Consider the following 26,074-nt stretch of genomic DNA (forward strand, 5'->3'; position numbering starts at 1 on the left):
TTTCTGGTAGTGATATGTCTTGGTCCCTCTGGTCTCACAGAATGTGTAGTCCTGAGAAAAAATAAACCTGGACTCTTGGTAAAATATTTGAATAATTAACTGCTTTGCTCATTGGTTGTAACTGGCAAGTCATTCTCTTTACTACAATATTAAAGTCTGCACTTTCGTTTTACAGACAGTCCTACGGTTCAACTCCAACATCAGGGACTAACTGAGTCGTACACAGGAAGATCACTGAGTAGGTTCTGTGGAGACGCAGTCGGCCCATATGCACGTCACCACTCGGCTCCCAGCTCAGGTGCAGACCAACGGCGACCACTTGCTCCACTTTGCTCTGTGACAACAGACCAGGTAAGGCATGTTGCAGATACATGCTGAATATAGGGATGACTGTACACAAAACTGCACTCATGCTGTGATAACACGCAAAAGGTCACACGCTGGAAGAGCCTCGCCCAACAAACGATAGACTAACAGGCCAGAGGCGGGGAAAGCTTCTCGGAGTCCCACTATCTTCTTTGTTTTTATTGCTCCTACTTACTTATGTGATACCTTTTTAGTAGAATGACTAGTTTTCTAAACAGAACCTGTAATGACAGGCCCACATTTCTTCCTCAACTCCCACCTCCAAAGCCACTCCATTCAAAGAACTGCTGGTGAGGTGCTGGGGAGTCAATCCGTCGTAGAGGGGAGGCGTTCTACCCCTCCAGATCCTTCTGCAGACAGGAGGGTGTCTGCATTTGGCGGAGTCCAAGAGTGCGGTGAGGACACAGTGGCAAAGGAATAATGCCATTCCTTGAGGCAGCGCTGGGCTAGTAGAGACCTGTGAGGAAGTAACGTGTCCTGTGGGGATTTCAGGGTAATTTAATCAGCAGCACTTCAGCAGGGTAGAAAGCAAGGGCAGGGAAATAATGAAGTCAGCACTCAGCTACCAGGAGCTCCTCTGTTCAACCTAACGGGGAGATATGACCCCAGAGCAGGGCTTCCCTCCCTCCACCCAGCTCCCACTTCCAGCCAGGTAATTCTGTGTCGTGGGGGCTGTTGGGCACCATCCCTGGCCTCCCTCCACGAGTGCCCACAGTACCGCCCTCCTCCCCAGCTGTGACAAAAATGTCTCCAGACATTGCCAAATGTTCCCTGGGGGGCAAAATTGCCCCTGGTTGAGCACCACTGCCCTAGATGAACTGGAAAAGTTGGTTTGTGAATATGTGAGCTTAGTTGTTTCTAACACAGGGCTGAAAAACAAGAGAAGGGGACAAAGGCTGCTTTCATTTAAAAATGTACTGTAGTAATCAGTAAGAAAAAGAAACAACATTGGCTAAGTCACGAATAGGCATTTCACCATATGTACATGATAAATGGCCAATCAAAATAAGGAATGGGGCTCATTCTGCTGGAAATTAAATACATTCAAACAAGAACAGAGATCCATTAGCAAAATGTTTAAAAATAATATCACAGGGTTACCAGGGGTATGACAAAAATGGACACTCCCATACACACTAGGTGAATATATTGGTGAAAATAGTTCAGATAAACATACAACCATGTATGTAAAAGTATTTATCATCAATGCATTATTTGTAGTAGCAAAAACAACAAGCAGCCTTGGAAACCAGTTAATGTCCTCAGCAGGGAATTAATAATATTATTGTATATTCATGAAATTGACACCATGTGGCCACACACATGCATTACACAGGCCTCTATGTAACACAGGATATTCATTAGAGAATTGTTTTTCAAGAGGACAAAGTGCTTTCATTTTTGCCTAGAAAATGGGCGAAGACAAAAATGCGCTTATCTCTAGGTTGTGTGATTTTAGGTTATCCTAAGTTTCATCCTTACGTGCTCCTGAATTATCTGAAATATCGTATCTTTAAAAACAGTAACAACAATAGTAACAAGAGCTCTGTAATTCCTACCCTTCCAACCTCAGGAGCCCACCCACCCCTATCCGAGCCGACCCCTGACTGCCCCTGCCATTGCTCCCCGCTGAGTTGCAGACATTGACTTCTTGCCAAACCTCAGGCCTTGCTCATGTCGACACCTCACAGTGACCCTGAGAGGCAGATGCTGTGACCCCATTTCACAGATGAAGGGCCTGAGCCACAGAGGAGGAAGACTGCCTCAGCCACGCCGCTAGTAAGTGGTAGTTCCCAACTCTAGAGTCCCAAAAGAATTCTGTCCTACCTATGAAAAGTATATCCAATAAGCAGTACCTCCCTGTGTTTACAACTTATCTGCTGATCCCAAGGATGGGAAAAGCTGCACTCAGAAACTTGCAAATTGTGCAACTGTTCCCCACGATTCCCTTGGGGCCAACGCCAACTGAGGCATCTCCAGGAGGCCCCAGTTGGGCTTGGGGACATGCTGAGAGGTGACAGCACTGCTCTCAAGTCATATCCTCTGCTTCTGCAAAAGCTGTGGAGCTCACCCATCAATAGCAGCTCCACGCCGGGCGCAGTGGCTCACGCCTGTAATCCCAGCACTTTCGGAGGCTGAGGCGGGCAGATCATCTGAGGTCAGGAGTCCGTGACCAGCCTGGCCAATATGGTGAAACCCCGTCTCTACTAAAAGTACAAAAACTTAGCTGGGTGTGGTGGTGTACGCCTGTGATCCCAGCTACTCAGGAGGCTGAGGCAGGAGAATTGCTTGAACCCAGGAGGGGGAGGTTGCAGTGAGCTGAGATCACGCCATTGCACTCCAGCCTGAGCAACAGAGCAAGACTCCATCGCAAAAAAAAAAAAAAGGCTCTAGCATTGCCAGATCCCAGGCCCTGTGGAAGATATTTCCCTCCCTCTTTTGTCCTTGCTTGTCTCAGAGCCCTTTTCACAGTCTCTTGTGTGTTTCTTTCCCTGTTAGGACCAATCTTTACAACTCCAGCAAGCGCAGCAAATAAGATGCAGAACTGGGGGAGATGCGACATATGACTCAATTCCCTTGAGCCGAAAACACTCACTTATTAATAACATTTTTTTCTTTTTTTTGAGACAGAGTCTCACAAAAACAGGCACACGCCCCCACACCCGGCTAATTTTTGTATTTTTAGTATAGATGGGGTTTCACCATATTGGTCAGGCTGGTCTGAACTCCTGCCTTCAGGTGATCCACCTGCCTCAGCCTCCCAAAGTGCTGGGATTACAGGCATAAGCCACCACGCCCCACCAATGAAATGTTTTCTAAAGGTGTTTTCATCCCTTTTGTGATCTCCTAAACTCCCAAGGTGTATCACACACTTCATTGGGCTCTGGGCAAACAAACTTAGACAAGGTCCCTGATTCTAGAAACCCTCTGTCGAGGGAACCACAAACCAACCAGAGTGGAGGGCAGGGAGAGGTCCTAGGTTGGGAGCTGGGAGCCTGGAGCACGTGCCAGGTGCTCTGCAGCCTGGCTTCATTATGGAGGCTCAAGCACTGTGAATTTCCAAAAACAATGAACACACCCCTAGCTGATTGAAATACAAAAAACATATTCCACAGCCAAATGAAAATGACCTTCGGATCCTCCACCTAATTTGGGTGTTTATGCCGCCTTGCCCCTCTTTTGGCCTGGACAATTGAAATATATCTGCTCTCAGGGGAGACGCCCACGGTGTGAGGGCTGGAGCTGGCAAGAGACAGCGGGAAGAGGACTAGACCTGGAGTCAGAGATGAAGTTCTTGTCTGGGATCTGTCACTAAGTCTCAGCGGGGACCCAGGAAGTCACTCCACCTCTCATAGTTCCTCATCCACAAAGTGGAAATACAAGCAAGCTTAATTCTCCATCGTAAGGTTGGAGCTCCTGTCTGTGAAAGGACTGGAAATGTAAAATGCGCTCTTCAAGTACAAAGGCAGAGAGGATCCGTAAACAGGCACAGGCTGCCCTTTGGTATAAACTGTTCACATTAAATCTATGTTATGTTGCTCAAGAGTTAAAATAAGCTCAAAGGAGAGGCTGATTCCAATGTCAACCCAGGGAAGATAGACACTGAAATTCCAAACTGAGTTACCAAAAACAATAGATGGATGAGACATGCAGACATGCCACAATCCGGCACATCAGAGTTCGATGTAGTCCTGCTGCAAACACGTGGAATCCGACAAGTCCAATGCAAATGGAATAGATTTCTTGGGATCTAATATTTTTCAAATTGCCTGACCAGCTTACCCTCTAGGAAAACTTATTTAAGGGAGGCAAATAATTTGGGGAGACGAGTATAAGAGGTAGTAGGAGGAAGTTAAGGGAAATCACCACTACATATTGCAGGAATGTATTGGAAGGCAAATATGGCCCAAAGAAAAAGCTCCACTGAAAAAAACGTTGAATACTGACCACAGAATTAGCACCTTGCTCCCAGGTCAATAAAGTGTACCAAAAAAATTACAAAGACCTTGCTCAATCCTGAGGTTCGTGAGGAATATAGGAGAGTTGTGTGTTCATGTGACTCCTGAAAACGAAGAGCAGTACTATTCGAAGGGCATGATGTCTTGATCTTAGGATCAAATATTCTAGACCTTGAGCCGGAGAATCTGCGTTACAGCAGGAAAAATGGGGAGTGCTTTATGCCTGTGGATTCAGGACACACCAGCAACCTACACGTGTAGCATTCTCTAAGTCATAATGACCATTCTCATCTCCCACTGAGGGCAGGTGTAAGACTCTTCTCTTGCAGTGCTCTGATAGAAAGCTGGGTTTCTTCTTCTTCTCTATAAATCATAGGGAAACCAAATATTTGTACCTGTTACAGCCCCAAAGCTGAAAGCAATAAAGAATAAACACATACAGCAAGCTACGAGGCGCGTCTGTTTAGGAACTGCCTCAACATTGGGTTTCTATTGATAGAATAGGGGAGGAGGTTGCCTCTGACCTTCCTGACGCTCCCACTGTACCCTGGCTGAGTAGCCCACAGTTAATTTTAAGTGGCAAAAGAAATGAGAACAAATTCCTCCAGGAAGAGAAATTAGATTTCTGCTAAAACAGTGCTCTCCATAGGGTATATGAGCACATTCGACTGCCACTGGAAAATAACCTGAGGGCAGGCACACGGTGCCCACTGTTAGAAATCGTGCAGTTAGATTAGAATGGAAGAGTGTCTGAGTTTTTAGATAATTTTACACGTCAGGATATGGCTAACAGGTCACGTTCAGGGCCTATGCTTGATACTGTCGAAATACAAACAAAAATAACTGCCTAGAGAGAATATTCACGTCCTAAAAGAGAAAATGTTTTATCTGGGTGGAAGAATGATTTAACTCCTGAAACTCGAGAACACAGAACAACAACAAAAATAATTTCCTTGAACATATTCAACTAGAATGGCAAGGCATTTTCCTACATAAAACATTAGAATGTTCCCATTACTCCAAAGGAATCCAATAAATAATTTTACGGTGAAAGGGCCTGGATCAAAACTGGAAGTGACACCGGCCCCCGATGAACACAAGTCACAGGTCCCTGTGCAGGTCCCAGGGCTGAGTCATCCAAGAACTCCACCACCACCGTGAGCCCGGCCTCCGGTTTCATCTTTCCCGAATGGGACTGGCTGGAGGGGCCAAGCTGCTTTACAGAAGAGTTCCATCTGGTAAGCCCGGGTGGTGAGCGAAGCCAAAGATGACAACACGAGAAGTGGTCAAAGCCAAGGTTTCCTCACGCTGCCTTTGTCTTCTTCCTGCAGCCTGGCCCGATGGCTGAAGCTGGGTCCCAGGAGGCGAGTTCTTCGGCGGGGCCTCCTCACCCAGGCTGGAGCAAGTCCGCTGCACCCGTCAAGCGGGGAAGAGCTCGGGCGGGCTTTCTCCATAGCAATACTTTGCTACGGGGTCCCGGTAGGTGTTCTCATGCTGCACGCTCTGTTGGCAAAAGGAAAATAAGAGCGCAGTGAGAGCGAGCACAGCTTCACACACCTCCCTCTCGGAAGAGTGAGAGTGGATCGGGACTGTCAGACTATCCCTGCAGGGGGCTGGCCGAGTCCATCTCCAAATGTCACTAAAGGCTCCAGGGCACTTTCTGGAACAAAGAAGAATGCTCAACCCAGAATGCCAATGAAGAGCATGAATACGGACATAACATCACTGTGGGACTGTTTCTTTTTATGTACACCAGTGAGTTTTTAAATAACTTTGCTGTGACCTGGTGACTCAAGACAACTACTTTTCCTCAAATTACTTGAAACAGTCTAAGATCCAATGGGTGTTTTGCACCTGATCCTGAGCTTCACTCAGTTCCCGTAAGGAACCCTGCAGAGACACTAAGGAGATGCACTTTAAATTGCTTTCATAAAGTTTATGTACCTAAAAATTTGGGGCATGAGCCAAATCCTACAATACCATGCAAGCCTCATTTGGCTAAGCAAATTGGAAGTGTGATTTAAAGCAGACAATCATTCCTGATGGCTAATTTTTCAGCAATTTGTTTTCATACAAGCAACTTGGGTTTTTGGCTAGTCTAGAATTCATTAATTAGTCCAAGACCAATGCTAAGCAACAAACTTGTAAATATTCATCCAATTTAACAGACATATAGCCAAATCTTCTCTTTCTTGGGATACTTTTATCAAAACAAATCAAATGGCAATTGGGAAATCTTTTTATGGTAAAAAAAGACCAAGTCCTAAAGTATAGTAGCTTCACTGAAGACTGGAAATAATTCCTGGGTTTTATCAGTGAAGGAAAGAAAATACTTCGCCTTTTCTAGCGTTTCTCAGAATGAGAGAGAATCTGAATCAAAATGAGTCATGTGTTCAGCCTTCCTCCTCATTTCCTTTAAAGCTCATTCAAGTGGAAAACTCTTCAAGCAAAACAAGACCATCAGGAATTTCTTAATGTTTTCAAATGCTCATTATAATCCCTGAAACATTTACCCAATGATACTGAATGCTCGCAGAACAAACCAGAGACATGAGAAGGGGCATAAAATCAAAAGGTGGACTACAGAAATCTGGCAAAGCGTACAAGAGCTTTGGAGAATGACAAATGAGTCCGTTATCTCAGACGAAGCCAGTAAAATCTTAGAGACACCATGAATAGGAGCCAGAAGAAGTGTGCTTGTATAATAAACACGTCTGGTGATTTTACAAAGAGAGCTATGACAACTGCCCAACCACAATAGCTGAGAGCCGAGGAGACAGTGATGAAAAGGCAAAAGACTTTCAGACGCTTTCAGCAGCAGGTGCAATAATATTTAATGCCAAAAGAGCGAAGCATTTAATGACAGCACGCTAATATGTATTGAGAGCCCAACAGCCTACAGATTTATTCGTGTATTTTTCAACATTCACCTGCCTCATCCCCTTGAATCCTAAAATAAACAGCAACTCCATCCCAGAACAAATTGCTACTTACTCTAAACAAGTGGTTACTGGAGAGCCTTAGTCAAATTTCAAAGACAGGGAGGAGGGCCTTCTCTTAGAAGCTGACTATTAGGACTCCACCAGACTTAAAATAATTTTAAGCTTCCACTTAAGGAACAAATGTACCAACCACATAGAAGAGATGCCAGTTGATTAGACCTTGATTTAATATAAATGCTTCACCTCCCCTAACTTGTATAAATCTCACGTTGACATTTTAAATACTATCATCACACCAAACAAAGCGTGACACGGCTTCGAGTCTCTTCTCCCTTACCACCCCACCAAAAGGATCGACAGTGTGTATTTTCTAGTTTCCTTCTAACCCGTCAGCTGCCATCCCACAGCTAGAGACATCACAGCTTCTGACCTGAGATGAGGTCCTGCATTTGGCCAGGCACAACTCAAAGTGATCTTCGACTGCCATGAAGAGGTTCTGGAATGCCACGGCTGCCCGGTTGAGGAAGCGCTCCAGGAGAAGTTGCTATGGAAACAAAAGTTAGTGCCTGTAATAAATTACCTAAGCCAGCACAAGGTGACCTTGGCTATCTCTCCTAAACTAAGAGAATGCTGATACAGGGAAGGGGGGAAGAGGAGCAGAAAAGGAGGGAGGGGAAAGGACACACGCGTGCACACACGTGCATGCCAAAACACCCTGGGTATCTTATTCGTTAGATATGTGATTAGCAATACAATGATCCATTCTGCAAAAGAACCATTCAAGCAACTGGGAACCACCTCCTTTTCTTAGATAAAAGCTATTGTGCAGCAATTTCTGACACCTACAAAGCTCCTTTCTAAGTTTTATTTTCAGAGGAATCTCACATGAAGAGCCTAATGCTCATCATAAAACAGAGGCCGAAAGAAAAAAGGAGCCGCAGAACCAGGATCAACTCCCCATACCTTGTTGGGCTGCAGGCAGCAGGAGACACAGTACTCATAGGCGCTGCAGCAGCCGTTGGGCCAGCAGCCATCACAGCAGTACTGCTTCGTGCTAGGGACGTTGACGTTACAGCAGCCATTTACCAGCAAATCCTTCCTCTCGCAAACGTAGCCTGAAAGTCAGAGACCAACCTTAGCATAAAACCAGCAGCCTTGCCACCTCCCTACCAGGGATGACCATGAAGCAGCAGTGAAAGTACACAGACAGAAGCTGGAGTCTGGGGCATCATCCTAAGCACCAGAGAGCTGGAAACTGGACATAATGTGAGTGGGGCTTACTTTCCCCAGGCAGTCGTTTCCAGGAAGCAGGCACTCCCCTGTTATCGCCAGGCTACACGTCGGAACCTACCTACACCTACTGTTTAGTCGGCTGGCACATGTTTGATTTCATCACCAGGTCAAGCTACAGCTATGTTCTCCTATTCTAACCTATGCAAGCCAACGTCTCATCTGCGCTTGAAGAAAAATGTCATTCTTTTTTGAACAAAAAGTTTAAAACAGAAAAAAACCGAGGCACTGATTCACAAAAGTGAGTTCCTTCTAGATTTAACAAACAAACCACTCTTTACAAATATCTTTCAGATGCTCACTGCATACTGACTAATTTGGAGATTACAAAAATAGAAATATTCACATCTAACCCTTATAAACTGATTTGTACGTGTACGTGCCACGGACTCAATCACCCTCTGGCCTTTGGGAATGCAGTTCTCTAATACTCAAGAAAGAAAAAAACCTCTTAATCCCCCCCTCAACTTCTTATAAATCTCATCATCTATATACACATGCCCCTTCCAACCCAGCCCATTCATGGCCAACTTTAGAGAAAAAATCTTCTTACAAAAGCTAATGTATTGTTCAGAGCTGCTAAACAGACATTTCTCTACATCCTTCTGGGAATGGGATAGAAAAATGTAAGGATAGGTCCACAAGGGCCACCACTGGCCCCGAGGAAAGTCCCAGGTGCACACATGAGCTCCCAGGTGCACGTTCAGGCCCACAGGTGCAGAGCAGCTGCTCCCCACATCACTGCATTCCAAACACCCCAGCTTCTTCATCCTCAGAGAAGGAGACTTGCTGAAGTATAAGGTTGTTTTCAGAAACTACTTTAGAAAACAAAGTCTGTTCAAAAGCAGGAGGCACCAGTAGAACAACAGTAACGAAGAAACTAAAAGGGCCCTCACTTAAGACTTGGGCAAATGAGGTCTATAGAGAACTGGGTTCCAGATACTTGGGAATCGGTGCCTTTTGTGGTAGTTGTTGTTTATGTTATTCTGTCTTCTAAATTAAGAGAGGATGATTCTAATGCTATAGTAAATGTTTCTTGGGATTCTTCCTATTTCTACTCATTTTCTTTTCAGGGACTAGAAACAAACACAAAATGTAATTAAGTTAGTTAGCATTTTCCTCGAAATTCTGCTCAAAATAATAAACACATAGCAACTGTATATAATGTGACCTAAACTCTGCCAGTTGAAATTCTCTTTCTGCCTTTTACTTTTCATCTTGTAAGTGTCAGCATCTCAGGCACCCTTTTTTTTCCCCACTGCCAACTTACACTATTCAGCCTTGAAATGCAGCTCTTTCTAGCTTGGTGAAAGCAAGCTCATCAAGAACTCTCATCTTGTATCAGACATCTGCTAACTCAAACGTTATCTCCAACAAGGAGTCCTGTAAGATCACAACCTCATACTGTGTTGCTATTGCCTTGAAAATTAACTTCCAGCCTTTGAAAAGTTTGTAAATGCAAATGATCTTATTTAATAATGTGTTACCCCGGCAATATTCACAGCGGCATCTGCTTGCTAAGAAGCATAAGTTCTTACATGCTTTCTTTACTAAACTACTTACTTCACCCATATTCATGGAGAAAAATAAAACCTATAGCTCTTGGATTTTTATTAATTGATTGATTCCTTCACTCCTGGAATTTTTTACTCAAAGAGTCCAAGAGTCTCTGTCTCACCCAAATTAATCAAAAGAATATTCTTTCACTAGCTATGATAAAAGATGACAAACTGTGCTCACAACCCAGCACTAAAACATTAAAGTGAGAGTGTAAGATTTCATGTTTTCTCACTGAATGTCACACATCCTGTAAGAAGCCCTGAACTCCAAGTCAATGTCTGCCTACTGACTATGTCATCTTATGGAAGTAACTTCCTTTTGCTAAACTTCACTCTGCTTATTAAAAAACAAAACCCACATTATTTTCAATATGATTTGCTTTTTCAATGTGATCTGAAAAATATAGCTTGTCACTGGCATCACTGCTGAGTTGGGAATGCATTCTGGTCAGTCAACAAGTACATTTCTTGAGTGTCAACACAATGTGAATTTTACTCAGGTTACCAAGAAGGAAAACTGAGCTCTTATCCTATAGAGTTCACCCTCGAGATGAGAAAAAAAGATTGGCAAGATGGGGAAATAGTGAGGCTGGGGAGAGATTGTCAGAAGGGGCCTGGTGACTGATGCGTGACATAGTGCTCATGTTGTAAGTTGTAGGCAGAAAGAACTTTTAAGAGTTAGAGTTATCAAAACAAGCTTCTCTGATGTTGAAGGGAACCTTGAATGATGAGTAGGGTATAGAAGACAAAAACCTGGGGAATGTTGGAGATGAGCGAGGAGAGAAAATGTGTTGCAGAGGAATCCCTATTCAAACAAAAACCCTATGAATGGCCCAACCAGCCTACGCTCCTGACCGCCTGGAGAGGAAGGGAAGCCAGCCTCACCGAGTTCATCCGTGATGAGGTGCTTCCCTTGAATGGAGTTGCGGCACTGATTGCTCGGACGACTGCTATTGCCCAAGTTAAACTGCACTTTCCACGGGATGGGCTGATTATGGTCATGAACCTGGAGGAGATTCCTATCTCTCACTGCCCTCTCCTCCTGCAAAGAAACCATAAGTGAGAAGGTTAAGTATCCAGTATCCTTTCTTACAATTTCACCAGTTTTTCACAGAAACTACAGTAAGAGGACAGAAATACTATAAAAGGCTTACACTACCAGAATCTGCACTCTCCTGGTACAAGCAAAGCCTGAGCCAAAGTCATAAAATAAACCTGTAGGAAAAAGTAATAAGCTAGTGCTATGCTTGAAAACTGGCATACTTACATGCGTGGCTCCTGGATGGCATGCACATCATAAATGTGTATAAAAGTGTTAATTTTATGAAAAAATTGGAGAGGAAAAGTTTTGGACTTTTTCTTTCTGATGGCAAGTAATTTAAAATATTTTTCATATTAAAACAAAAACATTGTGGAATGGAACTTAAAATGTGAATACACTTTTTAAAGAGCGGAAGAAACTTTCGTGACTCTCATCTCAGACATCTAGAGCACAAAATCCCTTTCATTTGCAGTTACAGGTACTTTGGTGGAAGACGTTTGGGAAAACGTGAATTAGGACATTGATTTTAGGAGCAAAATGAAGCATGTCAACTTGTGAATTTCTTCTGTGAAGGACCACTGAGTATGTAACCCGCTACGGAACACACCCAGGCCGGCCACCCCTCTACCCGGACAAGCAATTGGAAGAGTTGCCCTGGAGTCAAGAGTTGAAGATCATCTCTTCTGGTCTTGAAGCTATGTCTGATAGGAGCCAGCTTACAAAACTGCCTTTTCTATACTGTTTTCTATACTGTTATAATCTTTTCTATACTGTTAAAAAAAACTAAAGAGGAAGCTGCCTAAGTGCTAGAAAACAAGCCGAGCTTGAGACGGCCTCTTCTGAACGCTTCAGTGGACTACTGGATAATAAAACAATGATGGACCTGAAACATTCACTGTTCTAACGGAGTTCTGTGGCTTCTACCTTTAAAAATAACCTGTCATGTGTCGCTTTTTAAGCAAAAGGGACTAATCTTGAAAATTTGATGAAGAAGCTTATATACTTAAAAAATGGTAAAGATCTTTATCGTTACTAAAATTTATCTAGGAAAGTAATCTAGGAAGATCTATTCGTATTTTAAAAATATATGTCTACATACACTTTGGCCCAGGAAACTCAGGTCTGTCCTATGGAAAACACCAATGTATAGGGAAATACAGGGATGTTTACTACATGATCGTTTCGATGGTATAAAAAACCTGAAACCTGCCGGGCGTGGTGGCTCATGCCTGTAATCCCAGCACTTTGGGGAGGCCGAGGCTGGTGGATCACCTAAGGTCAGGAGTTCAAGGTCAGCCTGGCCAACATGGTGAAACCCCATCTCTACTAAAAATACAAAAATTAGCCGGGCGTGGTGGTAGAATTGCATGAACCCAGAAGGTAAAGGTTGCAGTGAGCCGAGATCACACCACTGCACTCCAGCCTGGGTGACAAGAGCAAAACTCCATCTCAAAAACAAACAAACAAAACCCCTGAAACCCCAGTAACAGAGAAATGACTGAATGAACACTGGTATAACAATACTGTTACAACCAAACTGAGATACGACTGATAGCTATTTAACTAGAGTAGCAGCTCTACAAACTGACTTTTGCACATTAGATTAATGTAGGGAGCATAAAAACAAATTCTGATTCCTAAGCCCAGCTATGGGCAGGAAAATCTGTGGAGACCTGGGAATCAGTATTTTTAAAGTACCTAGATGATTTTAATACATAGACAGGGTTGCAGACCACTGCACGACTATAGTGTATTATCAAGGGAAAAAGCAAGTTGCAGAATAATGTGCCTATCACACATATTATGATAATAATTATGATAATATGCACATATAGGTTTGTAAGAGCTAAGATAATGGTATGGAAAGATATACAGTAGTCTCTCTTACCCATGGTTTTACTTTCTGAAGTTTAACAGTTACTCGCAGTTAACTGTGGTCCAAAAATATTAAATAAAAAACTGCAGAAGTAAACAGTTCCTAAGTTTTAAATTGAGCACTGTTCTAAGTAGCATGCTGCAACCTCACGCCATCCCATTCCGTCCCGCCCGGGCTGTGCATCATTCCTTTATCCAGCATATCCATGTTAGTCACTTAGTAGTCACTCAGTTACCAGGTGGAAAAACAGTATGGATAGGGTTTGGTACTAGCCGCAGTTTCAGGCATCCACTGAGGGTCTCAGAACAGATAAGGGGGAACTACTATACTACAGACTACTAACATGGGAGGGACGTATGTGGTTATTAAAATTATCTTTAATCATCTTGGGAATATTTTTAATTTAAAATAAAGTGATAACATTAAAAACAGGATTATTAATAACAGAAGGAAATTAAGTAAAGATTCTGTAGAACTTTCTATTATACTTAGTACTTTTCTGGCCGGGCGCCGTGGCTCACGCCTGTAATCCCAACACTTTGGGAGGCCGAGGCGGGCGGATCACGAGGTCAGAAGATCGAGACCATCCTGGCTAACACAGTGAAACCCCGTCTCTACTAAAAATACAAAAAAATTAGCTGGGCGTGGTGGCGGGCGCCTGTAGTCCCAGCTACTCAGGAGGCTGAGGCAGGAGAATGGCATGAACCCGGGAGGCGGAGCTTGCAGTGAGCCAAGATTGCGCCACTGCACTCCAGCCTGGGCGACAAAGTGAGACTCCTTCTCAAAAAAAAAAAAAGAACTTTTCTGTAAATCTATAATTATTCAAAAAATTGTTTGAAAAACACGATTACCAACATTAAAGGCAAAAATTGTCCATAATCCCATCAACTTAAATAAATTCTATTTCTTTTTGCATATTAACTTCTAGCTTTTGACCTCAACATTTACACAAATTAGGATGTTTTGCATTCAGCTCTTCTTGACACTAATTGGATAGTAAAACATTTCCAAGTCCCTACATTATCTTGATAATCACATTTTCAAGGCCATCTAATAATCCATCATGTTGATGTGCCATCGTTTAGTAAACACATCCTCTATAGATCAATATTAGGCCCAGGTTTTTGTTATCATAGATAATACTGCAATAAAATGTGGAGCTTTTAAAACAATTCTCTTGAATAACTTGTAGTAAAATGCTATGTAGTGCCAAATAATGTCCCACATTACATCTACCATCTGTAATAGTACCAGCATTTAAATAACAGTGTTTACAATTTGACCACAACCCCACCAGTAGCGGGTTTTGTTCTTTAATTTACCGTCTTTCAAGGTGGCTTTAATTTCTATTCTGCCCCCTCCCTTTTGTTTCTTTGCAAAGAAAGAACTGGTACTAGCAGGACCGGGAGGGGGGCGGTTATACAAAAACAACATCTGTATTCCTCAGTTATTGCAAGAAGAGGAGCTAGGTGCAGGAGCCTTGGGAGTAAGGGACAAATCACTTAGGTGCATGCTGCTTAACTACCTGTAAATTCATATGCTTCTGCTCTACTGGGACCCTATCAGTTAACTGCATCATCAAGCTATGTGCAAACTAAACTGAGCTGCAAATGCTACCCTAGATAAATAGCCATAAAGACTATTAAGAGCTTGGTCAAAGTACAGTAAACTGGATTTTACGACAAGGTTAAAAGTGCTCTTAACATTACTCCCACGCTATCCTGTCGTTCTTCCGAAAGAAAACAAGAGTTCACGGTCAAGTGCATCCCAGAAGGACCCCTGCCACATCATGACATTCCTGGTAAACAGGAAAGCAATTCTCCCAGCACTTCAACGCGTTTCCAAACACGAATATTCAAGACCTTGCCAAAAGGACAGTGAAAGCATGTGGCAGAAATAACTTAGCAATGTTTGCTTTTTTGAAGGCCCAGTCTTGCAAAGGGTGCTGAGGACATTCCTTCACAGGATAGGGAGCTTTCTACCTTTCCTGAACTGTTTCACCTACCCTATTAGGTTGTCTCAATTTTAAGCTTTTCTTCATATTTATATTTTTTCATTCGAAATTCATTCAAAGATATCTAGTTCTTACAGAATGCTAAGGATGCAGAGATGAATGGCAGTCTGGTTCTGTATTCGAAGAGCCTCAGAGCTGTTGAGAAAGGGGTACCTCCATATATCAGTGCGATCAGGCACTGCAGATGCTGTGACACATGTCCACATGGGGTGCACCAGGCACAAAGAGAAGAGCAGGAGCCAAAAGTACATGAGGGCTTTCTTCCTAACTGTAAAGAGCTACAGAAACACACTGTGATTACTAATGCGTTGCTTTGTGTCTGACTTCAGAAGGGCTGTATTCATAACTGTGCTGTGTACTTTTCAGGAGTTATCACAGGTCAAGTGAGATAAATGTCCCATGTAAGCAGTAAAGCACGGAAACATAAGGCACTCTTATGAACCTCAAAAAAAGAGGGGAGGGGGAGAAAGGCCAGAGGGTACTCCAAATGTCTAGTATTTGGGAAATGGCTAAATGCAGCCTGATAATGGAAATTTTTAGTTATAAAAATCCTATTTCCAAAGAGCTTTTAAAGATAGGGAAATGCTTATATGTTAAATGAAGAAACAGTATGCCTCAACTATACAAACAAGAAGGATGAAAAATGGCAGGAAGAAAATATGCCCAAATATGAACAGTGGATGCCTCTGGTTAGTGAGATTATGGGTAACTGTTCCTCTCCTCTACCCTGTGCAATACAAGACAAACATTCTGCAATATATATATATATCTCTCTCTTAATAATCAGTGCAAAACAAAAAAATCCCCACCAAATTAGCAAGTCTCATATTATATGATATATACTTCACTCTAGACAGTATCTAACTTGGCACCAATTTACACACTTAGCTCCTTTAAGGCTGAACATGTTCGTAGATTTTCAAGGAGTTATGCAAACAGCCCTGAGACTTTCAGGAGCTGCACCACTTGAACACGTACGAGAACATCTGGTTACACGAGAGGAACTCTAAGGACCCTTCTGACTCCCAAGATGGGAACTTGTTTAATCTCAGGTCAAATGCCTCGCATAGTTAGGCCCGCCCTGCCACTAGATCATGTCATCCTGTTTTGTTTTCTTCATAACATACATCATTATCTGAAATCATTTTGCTTATTTACTATCTCTCCTCCTTACCCGCTAGTGGAATATAGGCTCTTGGAGGGGAGAGACGTCATCTGCTTTGCCCACTCTGTCTCTGCCATCCAGCAGAACAGTGCCTGGTACACAGTTGGTGTTATTTGTTAAATAAATGCACCCAAGAAACCTGGTACCATTCACCATTCCCAACCCTCCCCTCAATGGCATCCCCACCATCATCACTGATTTCTTCTGCCTCCCATCTCTACAATTTAAGTTATCCCCCATAGCATTAATTAACATGAAAACCAAAGAAAAGAGGAATTCAAAGCAGCAGAGAGGATAATCAACTATTCTCCAGGCAAAAGCTGCCGCATCTGCGCCATGAGTTTCCAGTCTCACTGCAGCGGAGCTAAGGGGCACGGGGAGCTTCACAGTGTTCATAGCGTCTTCTCCATCAACGGTACACACCCTGGACCCGTACACTCCATCTCACCATCTCCATTTTACAGAGGAAGAACCCCAACTCCCTCAAGGCCCACAGCTAGGGAGTGGAAGACCACCCAAACTGAGGCCAGCTGAGCAGGGGCGGCCAAGTCAGACGCATGCAGGAGCGCCTCTGCCAGAGCACCCAGGACAGCGGGGCTCAAAAGCCTTTGGTCCTGGAACCCTTTCTAATCTTAAAAATTACTGAGGACCTCAATATGTGGGTTTATGTGAGTTATGGCTATTGATGCTTACCATATTGAAAATTAAAACATAAATCCTTAAAATGTTTATTTTAGATAGTTTTTATTCATTTAAAAATAACAACAATGAATTTGGTACATGAGTTTTTTGTGAAAAAAACACTTAAAAAAATAGTAAGGAGAGGGGCAATGTTTTTATATTTCTGCAAACCTTTTTAATGTCTCCCTCGATGGAAGACAGCTGAATCTCCAAAGCGACCTCTATATTCAATATCTGTCACAATATATTGTCTGGGTTGGAATACACCAAGAAAATCTATTCCACACAAATGTGTAGTTGGAAAAGGGAGGACTACTTTAACAACTTTTGCAGAAAATTATGGATAATACTAAAGCATACTTGACACTAAATACTACACCAGAATTTGACAACTGCAGGTTCCTAAAAGTTCACTGCACACAGTGCAGCCAGTTTGGAAAACAGTTGTGCAGTTCCTCAAAAAGTTTAACACAGATTTACCATCTGACCCAGTAATGCCACTCCTAGGAATATACCAAGAGAAATTAAAACATGTCCACATGAAAACTTGTAAATGAATGTCTGCAACAGCGTTATTCATAATAACTAAAAGGTGGAAACAACCCAAATGTCTCTCAACAAAGAATGAATAAACAAAATGTGACAGATGCACGCGATGGAATATTATTCGGACATAAAAATGAAGTGCTAATACATGCTAGGACATGGATGAACTTTGAAAACATTATGCTAAATGCAAACGCCAATCAAAAAAGACCACATATTATAGAATGCCAATTATATGAAATATCTAAAATAGGCAAAACTATAGAAACAAAGTAGATTACTGATTGCTTAGGACTGAGGGGCAGGGGGAAGATGATGATGAAAATGTTTTAAAACTACTGGTTTGTGAATATACTACTTTTTTATTTTTATTTATTTATTTATTTATTTATTTTTTGAGACGGAGTCTCGCTCTGTCGCCCAGGCTGGAGTGCAGTGGCGCAAATCTCGGCTCACTGCAAGCTCCGCCTCCAAGGTTCATGCCATTCTCCTGCCTCAGCCTCCCGAGTAGCTGGGACTACAGGCACCCACCACCACGCCTGGCTAATTTTTTGTATTTTTAGTAGAGACAGGGTTTCACTGTGTTAGCCAGGATGGTCTCGATCTCCTGATCTCATGATCCACCTGCCTCGGCCTCCCAAAGTGCTGGGATTACAGGCGTGAGCCACCACGCCCAGCCTTATTTTTACTTTTTAATTTTTTTTTTGAGACAGTCTTGCTCTGTCACCCAGGCTGAAGTACAGTGGTGGATCCTGGCTCAATGCAACTTCCACCTCAGGTTCAAGTGATTCTCCTGACTCAGCCTCCCGAGTAGCTGGGATTACAGGCACCTGCCACCACACCCAGCTAATTTTTGTATTTTTAGTAGAAACAGGGTTTCACCATGTTGGCCAGACTGGTCTGAAACTCCTGACCTCAGGTGATCCACCCATCTCAGCCTCCCAAAGTGCTGGGATTACAGGCTGAGCCATCATGCCCAGCCTGTGAATATACTACAAACAAGCGTTACATACTTTAAATGGGTGAACTGTATGATATGTGAATTATATCTCAATAAAACTTACCAAAAAACCCAGTTCCTTCAGCAAAATGTGGCATCTGAAACCATATCAATGAATTTTTCATAAACTGTTCAAATCCATGAGTCTGTCTTGCACATTGAACAGATCTTACGCAGATCTTCTAATTGACACATTTTCATTATACAATACTAAAAAAATCACATTTGTTAATATCACCAGGGATTTAATCTTTAGGTGTTAGAAAGTTACAAGCTAAGCGTAGCAGATACGCATTTTCCAAAATTCTAATTTTCACTTGAAAGCTTAAATATTATCATTGGCAAATAATGTCAGATGTTTTCTGTAAAGTAACAAGCTCACTTCGTTTTCAAGAAAATGTCTACCAAATACCCAAATCTGAATAACTAGTGTATCATTGTTCTTTCAAGAAAAAATAGTGTTCCATGAAAAAAAGTGGCTACTTAAGCTTGCAGCTCAATTGCCAAAGCTCTTCCTCAAGACACCCATCATATTTCTGTAGGCAGAACGTACTGTTAGGCATATTTCCCATTTCATTCTACAGGAAAGATATGTACTTGGGGATCAAAATTTAGCAAAGTAATAATTTTGACTGCTTTATTCTTAAGTGAAATTAGTACTTTTTAAAAAAAACTACAAGTATGGCCGTGAAGAATACGACAACTAGTAGCACAGTCTGCTGCCGCTGCTTTGACCCTTGCTAAGGTACTGGCTTGACCCCCCATGACTTCTGCACCATCAGTGGAAGTGTCAACAAGGTGAAAAAAGCAAATAACATTTTGTCGTTATTCTGAAAAGAATTCTGGCCTTGCAGATCCCCTGACAGAGTCTCAGGGGCCCTCTGGGGTCCCCAGACCACATTTTGGAACCCAGTGGGTTAGGTTATTATAAAAAACTAAAGGCTGGGTGCAGTAGCTCATGCCTATGATTCCAGCACTCTGGGAGGCTGAGCCAGGCCATTGCTTAAACCCAGGAGTTGGACACCAGCCTGGAAAAAATAATGAGGGCCCATATCTACCAAAAAAATAAATTAATTAATTAGCTGGGTGTGGTTGCCCACGCCTGTAGTCCCAACTACTTGAGAGGCTGAAGTGGAAGGATCCCTTGAGCCTAGGAATTCGAGGCTGCAAAGAGCTATGACGGTGCCACTTTACCCCAGCCTGGATGACAGAGCAAGACCCTGTACCAAAAACAAACAAATAAACAAAACCAAGTTAAAAAAAAACCCTAAGCCTCAGTGGCTTCACAGAAGATTGTTTCTTGCTCATGCTACAAGTCTAACATGGGTAAGCCGAGGGGTTCTGCTCATCCTATCCCTCAGGCTGAATGAGGCCCCCTCTCAGCACATGGCCTCCACGGTCACCACGGCTTCTGCCTGCAAGTGACAGTTCACATTGTATAAGCCAATGCAGGCCACACAGCCACCCTCCTTCCAAAAGGGTGGGAGCCAATCCCACCATGCACCCAGAGGAGGATGACCAACTCCTTGTGAACAACCCTGCTAACTACTACCCCAGGAGATCAGGCAAGGACATTATGAGTCACTGAGTGGTCCAGTGGAGGGCAGATCCCAAGATCTAAAGGACTGCAGCTTGGCTCAGTTAGTTCCCCAACTGCTGCTGGAGCAGACATAGACCCAGTGCTGACAAGTATCCTGGTGTTTCAAGAGAAGCCAGAAGAAAGGATTTATATAAAATCTCATACATTTTTAATCCCTTTTTAAAAATACCGGCCAGGCACAGTGGCTCACACCTGTAATCCCAGCATTTTGGGAGGCCGAGGCGGGTGGATTGCTTAAGCTCAGGGGTTCAATACCAGCCTGAGCAACCTAGTAAAACCCCATCTCTACTAAAAATACAAAAGGCTGGACGCACTGGCTCACACCTGTAATCCCAGCACTTTGGGAGGCCGAGGCGGGCAGATCATCTGAGGTCAGGAGTTCGAGACCAGCCTGGCCAACATGGCGAAACCCCGTCTCTACTAAAAATACAAAATTAGCCAGGCATGGTGGTGCACGCCTGTAATCCCAGCTACTCAGGAGGCTGAAGCAGGAGAATCACTTGAACCTGGGAGGAGGCGGTTGCGGTGACCTGAGATTGCATCACTGCACTCCAGCCTGGGTGACAGAGTGAGACCCCATCTCAAAAAACAAACAAAACAAAACAAAACAAAACAAGAAAACAATAAAAACCATGCAAGCAAAACCAAGGTTGTATGTTACCCATTTCATCTCTATCATGATGGTTACAAATTGAGAATGTGGGCTTTAAAATCAGGTGGCCCTGAATCAGAGTCCCAGCCTGAGCCATCACAAAGAAACAGTAGCCCTAAGCACAAGGAATTCCTACAAAGTGACAGAGACATCCAATAGTAAAATGGTCAAAGGACATGATAAGGCCACTTCAGATGCAGAACAGTCAAATTACCAAAACCAGTAAGATGTTCATCTTCAACCACTAGTCAGGGAAATATACAGCACAGTAATAAAGATGGGGAATAAATCTGTAAGGTTATCTGAAAAAAGCGTTTTAAGTGTTACTGAAGGACACAGAAGAAGGCAGGATGTGGAGGGGGAGACAGGGATACTGGTGATCCTGACCCTGTGAAGGCCTAGGCTAACGTGTGTGCTCGTCTTAGTTTTTTTCTTTTCTGAGACGGAGTCTCTGTCGCCCACGCTGGAGTGCACTGGTGCGATCTCGGCTCACTGCAACCTCCGCCTCCTGGGTTCAAGCGATTCTCCTGCCTCAGCCTCCTGAGTAGCTGGGACTACAGGCGCGTGCCACCAAGCCTGGTTAATTTTTTGTATTTTCAGTAGAGACAGGGTTTCACCGTGTTAGCCAGGATGATCTCAATCTCCTGACCTCATGATCTGCCCACCTCGGCCCTCCCAAAGTGCTGGGAATTACAGGCGTGAGCCACTGCGCCCGGCCTCATCTTACTTTTTAACAAAGAAGTTTAAAAAGTAATAAAACAAAATAGAAAAACAGGAAAAAAAGCATATAGAATAAGGATATAAATAAGAAAAATATTTTTGTACAGCTTTACAATGTGTTTGTGTTTTCAGCTGTTAAACACAGCCAAAAAGTTAAAAAAAATTAGTTTATAAAGTAAAAACATTACAGTAAGCCAATGTTAACTTATTATTAAAGAAAAATCTTCAAATCAATGTAGTGTGGCCCTGTGTGGACAGCTGACAGTAGTACACAGTAATGTGCTAGGCCTTCACGAGTTCACTCACCACTCACTCACTGACTCATCCACAACAACTTCCAGTCCTGCAAGCTCCACTCACGGTAAGTGTTCTTTATGGGCGTACCATTTTTACTCTTATATTTTTTGAAACACAGTCTCACTCTGTTGCCCAGGCTGGAGTGCAGTGGCATGATCTCGGCTCACTGCAACCTCCACCTCCCAGGTTCAAGCAACTCTCCTGCCTCAGCCTCCTGCATAGCTGGGATTACAGGCGTGTGCCACCACACCTGGCTAATTTTTATATTTTTAGTAGAGATGGGGTTTTGCCATGTTGGCCAGGCTGGTCTCGAACTCCTGACGTCAAGTGATCTGCCTGCCTCAGACTCCCAAACTGCTAGGATTACAGGCGTGAGCCATCGCACCCAGCCCATTTTATATCTTTTATACAGTATTTTTACTGTACCTTTTCTATGTTTAGATCTATTTAGATCCACAAATACCTTCCATTGTGTTGCAATCACCTACAGTATTCAGTACAGTCACATGCTGTACAGGCTTAGAGCCTAGGAGGAATAGGCTATGCCACATAGCCCAGGGGTGTAGCAAAATCACCTAAAGATGCATTTTTCAGAATCTTGAGCGACGTATGACTATAATCTTAAAATGAAGATGATGTATCAGGGTAGTGAAAAGGTGGTTGTAGGGAAGGTGACAGAGTGGACAGCACCTGAGCCAAGAGGTGAAAGGTTAGCAGAAGTATGCCAGACTGAAAAGAAACATTCATCCCAGTTAAAAAGACTCACTTGTTTGTTCAATCAATATTTGGATTCCCATGAAGTGGCTGGCAGTATCCTAGGGGCTGGAGAGTCTATGAACAAGACAGACAAGGTCTCTGTTCTCAAGAATATTATAGTCTAAAAGAGAGAGTGAGGCAAGACAGATAAGCAAGTAAATGAACAAGAAATGTTCAGTTTGTGATGCCTACCACAAAGAAAATAAAGCAGGTTTATGAGCAAGGAATTGAAGTAATTTACACCGTGTCACCAGGTATGGTCTGAAGCAGTAACAGTCTGACCTGAAATGACAAAAAAGATTCAACCATGCAGAGATCCTGGAAGACAATCCAGAGTTTTATCTGAGAATTTTACCTGGGGAAATGACATGATGATCCCATCTTTTTAAAGATTATCACCCCTACTGCTGGGAAGAGAAGAAGACAAGAATGGAAGCAGAGACTTGCAGCTGGGCTACTGCAGTGGTCCAGACGAGAGATGCCAGTGGCTTGGCCTAGAGTGACAGCAGTGACACTCTGAAGAAATGAGCAGATTCAGGATACACTCTGGAGGCAGAGCCAATATTGTGGATATAGGGAGTGAGAGGAGAAAAAAAGAATGAAGTGGCTTTAATACCTGGTGAACAGTAATGCCACTGAGCGAGACTGGGAAGACTCGGGGAGGAACAAGTGCTGGCAGAGAATCAAGAGTTCTGTTGGTCCAAACACGAACACATTCAACGTCAACTAGAAAGTAGGAGGGTGGTTGCCGGGGGCTGGGGAAAGGGAGAAATGAAGAGTTATTGTTAAATGAATATTAAGTTTCAGTTTCTACAAGCGTTATGGGGATGGATGGTGGTGATGGTCGCACAGCGTTAAGGATGTATTTAATACCACTGAACTGCACACTTTAAAAATGGTTAAGATGGGGCCGGGCGTGGTGGCTGACGCCTGTAATCCCAGCACTTTGGGAGGCCGAGGCAGGTGGATCACTTGAGGTCAGGAGTTCGAGACCAGCCTGGCCAACATGGCGAAACCCTGTCTCTATTAAAAATACAAAAATTAGTCGGGTGTGGTGGCGCATGCCTGTAATCCCAGCTACTCAGGAGGCTAAGGCAGGGAGAACTGCTTGAGCCCGAGAGGTAGAGGTTGCAGTGAGCCGAGATCATGCCACTACACTCCAGCCTGGGTAACAGAGTGAGACTCCATGTTAAAAAAGGTTAAGATGGGAAATTCTGGCCAGGCGTGGTGGCTCACACCTGTAATCCCAGCACTTTGGGAGGCTGAGGTGGGTGGATCACCTGAGGTCGGGAGTTCAAGACCAGCCATGACCAACATGGAGAAACCCCGTTTCTACTAAAAATACAAAATTAGCTGGGCGTGGTGGCGCATGCCTGTAATCCCAGCTACTCAAGAAGGCTGAGGCAGGAGAATCATTTGAACCCGGGAGGTGGAGGCTGTGGTGAGTTGAGGTCGCCCCACTGCACTCCAGCCTGGGCAACAAGAGCAAAACTCAGTCTTTAAAAAAAAAAAAAAAAAAAGATGGGAAATTTTATGTCGTATTTTACCACAATAAAAAAAAATTGAAAAAAAAAAGAAATCAACTAGGCAATTGGATATAAGAATTTGGGGATTTCTGGACAGATCTGGGCTGTTGTTATCAACTACTGGCATCAACAGCATACCTCCAGAGATCACCTGAGTATTTAAACAATGGCCCAGAGATCACCTGAGTCAGATAGAGGAAGGCAGAGGACGGAGTCCTGGCGCACCCCACCACTCAGGGGTCACAAGACAGAGAAGGGACAACACGCGACTGTGAGGAGGTGTCTGAGGTGGCAGAAAACACAAGTCACAGAAGTCTGGTAGTCACATGATTGCCCAGACATCCTGGCCAATAAAAGGGACTTACAACACTCAGCCTCTCTGTTTGCCTAAGGTGGCAGGTCACGTACAATTCCCTATTCTTCCCTTTTCACAGCTCCCCTGCCAATCCACTAAACGTAGGGTGACCACATAGTTTTATCAATGTTCTATTCATTTATATATTTTATTTACACACTTGAGCTTTGAGAGTAAAAAGGAGAGCTTTTTATAACCATGTCAGGACAACAGCATAACCCATTATCCTGGGTGCACCCTGGGGTGTAACCACCCTTTCTACACAACTAAGCACTCAACCTGGACTTCTAGACAAACTTACTAATGCTTTGGGTAAGATTTCCCCACCCGTGCTCCTTGCTGTTTCTCCCAGAAATTCTCACATGGAAGAAAAATGAAAGGGTGCAGTGTGTTGGAGGGGTGGAATTCTACCAATCAAGTTATGCACAAAAAGCATAAAAGGAACTGTGGGTCCTTTTGAGTCACCCAGGAGGACACAGAGCCCCCAAATTAAACGAAGGGCACCCATGCGAGGGCTGGCCGACCCTCGCCACCTATGTCTTGGTTTCCCCCACTGTAATACTGGGAACCCCACTTCTCCCAGGCCTGCTGCGAAGATGAAGCCAGCAAGTGCACGCCCTCTCTTAGCTCTGGACCGGGCAGGTGAAAAGCAGGGAGGTGTTCATAAAAGCAGTCCCCACCGCTGAAGGGTCCTCAACTCGGGGTTCTAGTCCCAGCTCTGCCCTGGCCTAGCAACCCCTTCCCGCTGCAGGGACCAAGGCGGTGGGCAGGTCCCTCACCCGTGCTGAGACCGGGACAGGAATGCGCACCTCTCCCCACCCTCGGACGCCCCGGCGGCGCCGCTGCAGAAGTCGGGAGGTCGGACAAACGCGAGGAGGAAGGAAAAAGAGGAGGAAGGGAAGGAAGGAGGAAGAACGAAGTGAGGAAAGAGGAAGAAGGGAGGAAGGGAGAAAGAGGGACAAAAGGAAGGAGGATGGAAGGAGAAGGGGAGGAAGGAAGGAGGGAGGAACGGAGAAAGGGGAGGAAAGAAGAAAGGGGAGGAAAGAAGAAAGGGGAGGAAAGAAGAAAGGGAAGGGGAAGGAAGGAAAGGGGGAGGAAGGAAGGAGGAGGAAGGTAAGGAAGGAGGGGAGGCAGGAAGAGGGGAAGGAAGGAGGAAGGTAAGGAAGGAGGGGAGGCAGGAAGAGGGGAAGGAAGGAGGAAGGTAAGGAAGGAGGGGAGGCAGGAAGAGGGGAAGGAAGGAGGAAGGAAGGGAAGGGGAGAAAGAAAGGAAGGGAAGGGGTAGGAAGACAGGGAGGAAGGAAAAAAGGAGGAAGGTAACGAAGGAAGGAAGGAGAAAGTAAAGTAAGGGGGAGGAAGGAAGGAAGAAGGGAAGGGGAGGAGGGGAAGGGCGGCCACTGACCTGCTTGAAGGTGCTGCTGAGGAAGTAGACGAGCGACAGCCCGAAGACCAGGGCGAGCACCCACCTCTTCCGCAGAAGCCGGCGCCACACCATGGCCGCCAGGTTCACCATCCCGGCGCGGACGTGGGGCGCGGCGGCCGGGGCGCGGAACGCGGCAGGCCCGGGTCCCGGGCGGCATGGCCCCTACGCGCCCGGCAGCCTCATCCCTCCAGGCGGCCGCCGGCCCCGCGGCCCGCGGCCCAGTCTGCTCCCGGCAGCCTTGCGCGCAGCCCCACGTGACCCCGCCCTACGCCCCGCCTCCGCTCCGCAGCGACAAGGGCTAGTCGCGC

The 26,074-nt window shown here is 44.3% G+C and overlaps 1 protein-coding gene across 4 annotated transcripts; it reads right to left on the reverse strand.

The window, feature by feature from the left end:
- Window positions 1-1,263: 1,263 nt before the first annotated feature.
- Window positions 1,264-26,026, reverse strand: SPRING1 (SREBF pathway regulator in golgi 1). Of its 4 annotated transcripts, XM_016924322.3 has the most exons (5): window positions 25,746-26,025; window positions 11,002-11,158; window positions 8,231-8,382; window positions 7,698-7,811; window positions 1,264-5,828 (listed from the first exon to the last, which is right to left on the reverse strand). In XM_016924322.3, the coding sequence occupies exons 1-5, from the start codon at window positions 25,854-25,856 to the stop codon at window positions 5,745-5,747; spliced, it is 618 nt and encodes a 205-aa protein (XP_016779811.1). In that variant the 5' UTR covers window positions 25,857-26,025; the 3' UTR covers window positions 1,264-5,744. The 4 variants fall into 4 exon arrangements, with proteins under 4 accessions (XP_016779811.1, XP_016779812.1, XP_024203835.1 ...); XM_016924323.4 differs by lacking the exon at window positions 11,002-11,158 and having other exon boundaries at window positions 25,746-26,026; XM_024348067.3 differs by lacking the exons at window positions 8,231-8,382; window positions 11,002-11,158.
- Between the last annotated feature and the right edge of the window lie 48 nt (window positions 26,027-26,074).

The sequence above is a fragment of the Pan troglodytes genome, chromosome 10 (assembly GCF_028858775.2).
Source record: "Pan troglodytes isolate AG18354 chromosome 10, NHGRI_mPanTro3-v2.0_pri, whole genome shotgun sequence".
Lineage (NCBI taxonomy): Eukaryota > Metazoa > Chordata > Mammalia > Primates > Hominidae > Pan > Pan troglodytes.

Coding starts and splice junctions, on each gene's coding strand:
- SPRING1 (XM_016924322.3), bottom strand. CDS start 25,856: ATGGTGAACCTGGCGGCCATGGTGTGGCGCCGGCTTCTGCGGAAGAGG. Junction 11,159..25,745: donor TCAGCAGCACCTTCAAGCAG/GTCAGTGGCCGC, acceptor GTTTCTTTGCAG/GAGGAGAGGGCAGTGAGAGA. Junction 8,383..11,001: donor CCTCATCACGGATGAACTCG/GTGAGGCTGGCT, acceptor TCTGACTTTCAG/GCTACGTTTGCGAGAGGAAG.